Below are 5,159 nucleotides of genomic sequence, written 5' to 3'. Positions count from 1 at the left end.
TTTTATTTTTTTTTTTTTTGAGACAGAGTCTCAAGCTGTCACCCTAGGTAGAGTGCCATGGTGTCACAGCTCACAGTAACCTCAAACTCTTGGGCTCAAGTGATTCTCTTGCCTCAGCCTCCCAAGTAGCTGGGACTACAGGCACTCATCACAACGCTTGGCTATTTTTTGTTGCAGTTGCCATTGCTGTTTTAGCTGGCCTGGGGCAGGTTCGAACCCACCAGCTTCAGTGTGTGTAGTCAGCGCCCTACCCGCTGAGATACGGCACCACCCAATTTTTTTTCTTTAGGGAACCACCAAAAATGGTTTGCTTTGTTTCAAACCTGGAAGAGAGTTGTCCTTCTGTTTAAGGATTAACACAAAACTTCATTCCAAAACTAATAGGATTTATCAAGAAGGTTGTAAATACTAGGCTCTCTGCCTTCAGGTAGACAGGGATGAAAGCTACATAGTACCTACACCTTACATTTTAGAGGGAATAAATCCAGGGCCTGAGACAGCTTCTGACCTGTCTGTCAGTATCCTAAAATTTCTTTCCTACTATGATTAAAGAATCAAAATGTGGGCAGATTCAGAAAGGGTGTCAGCCTTAATTGAGGATAGATCCCAAACAGTGATACTAGGTGACATCTGAGTAATGTGGTGAACATCAGGTTGGAGTGAAATTGAGTTAACAGATAAAAATGTGGAAAAAGTCTGTGGTTGGGAGGCAAGCGGTGCTAAGTAGAGGAAGATGTAGGACTAGGAATGTGCATTTAAAGTTAGTGTAGATTAGAACCTTTAAAAATGACAAGAAGGATTCATCAGAGAGGAAGAAGCTGAAGACACCGGGGAGAGAAGAGTATGTTTCCTGAGGGGCGAGAATTATGATATAGAGAACTGGCAGAGCGCAGCTCTTTGATGGGGGGAAGTTCACTTTTCCCATTCCAATAGCAATAAGAGGAAAGGATGGGTGTACCTACAAATGAGTTACAAGTTCTGTGCTGGCAGACGGTAGGGACACATACATGCACAAGACAAGACCACGTGAGGACAGAGAGAAGGTGGCCACCTGCAAGCAAAGGAGAAGTCTCAAAAGGAACCAACCTGAATGACATTTAGTTTAGGACTTCTAGCCTCCAGACTCTGAGAAATAAATTTGTTGAAAAGAAAAAAAAAAAAAAACGGTTCTTGTGTTGCAAAATGAACGCAGTATGGCCTGACAAAGAATTTGTTTAAAAGCCAGGTTATAAGCTAAGAATGGGGCAAAGTGAAGGAGGCTGGAGATTTGGGGGACTGGTAGTAAATGTTTAAGATACAGTAGACCTGGCGTGGCGCCTGTAGCACAGTGGTTATAGCTATGACAACTGCAACAACAAAAAAAATAGCTGGGCGGTGTGGTGGGTGCCTGTAGTCCCAGCTACTAGGGAGGTGAGGCAAGAAAATTATTGAAGCCCAAGAGTTGGAGGTTGCTGTGAACTGTGATACCACTGCACTCTACCAAGGGCGACATAGTGAAACTCTTGTCTCAAAAACAAAAAAAATACAGTTGACCTTTGTACATGCCCAACCCCCTGCACAGTTGAAAATTTGCACGTAACTTTTACCTCCCCTCAAATCTAATAGCCTACTGCCGATCCAAACAAACTTTACCAATAACAAACGGTTGATTAACATACATTTTACACGTGTTATATACTGTATTCGAACAATAAAGTTAGAGAAAAGGTTACTAGGAAAATTATAATGAAGAGAAAATCTAATATTTACTATTCATTAAGTGGAAGTGGATCATCATGAAAGTCTTCATTCTCATCATCTTCATGCTGAGTAGGGTGCAGGGTCGGTTTTGCTGTCTTTGGGAAGGCAAAGATGGAAGAAAAGCCATGTATAAGTAGACCCATATAGATACTGACTGTGGAACCTGTATTGTTCAAGGGTCAACTATAGTCTTTAAAAGTTCTTAGAGCAGGGAAAATGAGCTGCCTAAAGAGAATGCAATAGAAATATTAAGTAATGCTCAGGAATGTTAAATGTCAAGAAATTGTTTAGCTTCCTTAAACCTTAGTTTTATCACCTGTTTCACAGGGTCCTATTTAAACCATGGTCCCTGATGATAAAAGCAAACTAAGTTATTTCTGGATGTAGCTACCACAAAGAGAGCTGATCTGGGGGGGGGAGGGAAACTGTCTCTTTACTTGCACACAGTACTTCTGAGACCAGATGTGCGCTTTTTCCCAACACCAAGCAATTCTCCAAATCTCTGAATACCAGCATGTCTTACAGTTGAAATCAATTCCGACTCTGTATCTACCTGAAGTTAGCATCAGATTCTTAAAGTTAAGGGCTCAATCCCACAAGACAGCCCCCACTTCATATGTCAATTCCAAGCCAGCTATAAATTGGGGGTTCTCACAACCCCCGACTTGGGTTGAACAATTTGCTTGAATTGTTCACACAACTCAGAGAAACTTATGTTTACCCCTTCATTGTCAAGGTTACATCTAGGCACAGCCAGATGGAAGAGATGCAAAGAACAAGGTATTGGGAAGGGGGAAAGGATCTTCCATGCCCTCCCTGGGCATGCCATGCTCCTAGGGCCTCAATGTGTTCAAGCAAACAGAAGAGTTTTTATAGAGCCTAATCTCCAGTGCAGGGGTTTGTGGGTGGGGATGAAATTCTAATAACTTAAGACGTTCTGGTGACCAGCCTCATACTGAGGCTCTCCAGAGATATCAATCTAAGCCGCTTCATTAGCATGAACTCAGGTATGATCAAAAGGATTTTCATTACAAATAACAAAGGATATTCCCATCACTCAGGAAATGCCATGTTTTAGGAGCTCTGTGACAGGAAAAGCAAAACACACCTAAAGGAACCTTAAAATTCACTACAATAAGCAGCAGAGTATTTTGTTTTTATGTTTCTGTCATTCAGTATTGTTACATCATGAAATCATATTATGATTTAATCTACTTTTCAACAGATAGGTTATCTCAGGAAATGATTTGGAGTCTTCCACATTTATCAGATGCCTTTTCATCATTCTTTTCTATCTTCGCAATTCTTGATCCAAACTGCATGGCTCGTTTCGGCAGAAGAGCAGAGGCTGTAAGACCAAGTTCCACAGCTGCAAGGCGTAATATTAGTTTTTCACCAACTCCACGGGGTAAAGTCAAGTTTGCCTTTTCCCAAACTGGCAGGGAATTCAGCAAGGAGACAACATTTTCATCCAGGAAAGGAAATCTAAAATAAATAGATAATATAACTCCATGTAAAAATAAAATCAATCTGTTAATCATTTTTATCAAATTTCATAGCTAAAAATCGCAATTAAAAAAATGTTTCATAGCACATGACTAATTTTAAAATATACGCTAAAAAACAGTCTAAGTCTCAATAAATAAACCAGGCGTATGGTGTTAAGATGTAATTTCAAATTGCTTCACAAGGTATCTTTGAGGAGACCTTGAAAACAAGCAAGATTTTAACCATTCAATCTGTGTCTGATCTTTTTTACATTTAAAGAAATGATACATTAGGGATATGAAACTAATACAGAAGGGTTCCATAATCCTGAACTTGTGAAATACTTATGTTAAAACTGCAAAATTATTTAATTACATTGAAGAAGATTAAATGCTGACATATTGTGTAACAGAACAAAATATTAAATTTTTAACAGATAACTGTTTTCGGCGTCCCCAATTCTGTTCTTTTTGTTTACAAAACTTTAACATCCACTCTCCCATCAATTCCTCAAAATGCAATATAGTTATACTAATGTTCCCATTTCATGACATTTATTCTAGCTTGAGTATACAGAATGGAAAGGGTGAATATTTACTTATAAAATTAATTTTTAAATAGAAAATCTAATCAATAGAATACTGTTAAAATGTACACCAAGATACTTAATACTTTCATATGGGCCCTTTATTTTTTACCATTTACAAATTTATTTATTTTATTTTTTATTTCAGAGCATTATGGGAGGAGCATGGAGCCTTTAGAAGGGTTTTTAGTAGATAAAATAAATTCCCTTAGTTGATATAACAGACTGAATTTCTTTCCCTTTCTGTCTCCCCCACGTCATTTCTCTCTTTTTCTCTTATATCCTTCAAGGTGCAAACAGTTTACAGACTTTATATTGTGGTAATAGTTATTTCTTTTTAATGAAATCTTGAAAATTATGACCAAATGATGACACAGCAGTTAAAATTTTACATGCATCACACCTGGCAACAGTATGACAACTGTCTAAAGGCAACTATGAGTCAGTGGGAGGAGGAAGACTGAAGCAGAAACAGGCAACAAGGAAGACTCAGAGGAGGAGGGACTAGGTGTAGTACCATGTTTCAATTCCCATGAAGCTTAGTTCCCCATTCTTGCATGCTTATACTTTTGGAATAAACCACCACTTGATAAATTAGCCTACTTGAATAGATTTTTTTCTGTTCTTTATAACTAAGTGTCCTATTTTCCTTTATCCTTAATGCTTTAGAAAGTTTAAGCACTGCACTTATTTACTGCCATCAGAAATATGATGCAGGTTAAAATAAATCCTTGAGATCAAAAAAGAATACATACATGAAAGTGTCTTGATCTCTGGTGAAGGGTTTACATAATCTTCAACACAAAACTGTGTTCTACAACTGCTGCTCCTGTTACTCTTTTGAATAATCTCCAAAGAAAAAAGGAACTTAGATGTCTTCACTTACAATCTGCTGGTTTTACAAAAATGCCCTAACTACACTCAAAGAGTCTTCATTTACAATCTGTTAGTTTTACAAAAATACCCTAACAACACTGGAATAGTTAGACTTTACCTTGCTTCTTTTCCATGATCACTGATAACTCTGTCATCACGGCCAAGGTTTCTAGAGGAAATTCGACCCAGTTCCATCATTATTTCCTTATTCAATCCCTCTAGCCCATGCGCCTGAAAGCGGACACGATGACGAGAATAGCCTGCTAGTTGCTCATCTGCACCAATTCCAGTGAGAACTACCTATCAAGTTCAAAGAGATCCATATAAACATGTTATTTACTATGTAGTATGAAAACAGCTAAGAAAAAAGCTTAAACAATTGTAACCCTAAAGATAACACTTTTGGAGGAAAACCATGAGATAAAGTCACAAAATAGTAAGATAAACCAAATTCTTTTTTTTTTTTTTT

At 38.0% G+C, this 5,159-nt stretch overlaps 1 protein-coding gene across 1 annotated transcript in view; it reads right to left on the bottom strand.

The window, feature by feature from the left end:
- Nucleotides 1-2,854: 2,854 nt before the first annotated feature.
- Nucleotides 2,855-5,159, bottom strand: part of ASNSD1 (asparagine synthetase domain containing 1) — an 8,279-nt gene continuing 5,974 nt past the window's right edge. Inside the window, exons 5-6 of the mRNA XM_003801034.3 lie at nt 4,809-4,990; nt 2,855-3,225 (exon numbers count right to left, since the gene is read on the bottom strand). Of these exons, the coding sequence (XP_003801082.2) occupies nt 2,976-3,225; nt 4,809-4,990 (432 nt within the window). The 3' untranslated portion in view covers nt 2,855-2,975. The remainder of the gene's footprint in view (nt 3,226-4,808; nt 4,991-5,159) is intronic.

The sequence above is a fragment of the Otolemur garnettii genome, unplaced genomic scaffold (genome assembly GCF_000181295.1).
Source record: "Otolemur garnettii isolate 467f Iridium unplaced genomic scaffold, OtoGar3 scaffold00195, whole genome shotgun sequence".
NCBI classification, from domain to species: domain Eukaryota; kingdom Metazoa; phylum Chordata; class Mammalia; order Primates; family Galagidae; genus Otolemur; species Otolemur garnettii.
This window is presented reverse-complemented; position numbering and strand designations above follow the sequence as displayed.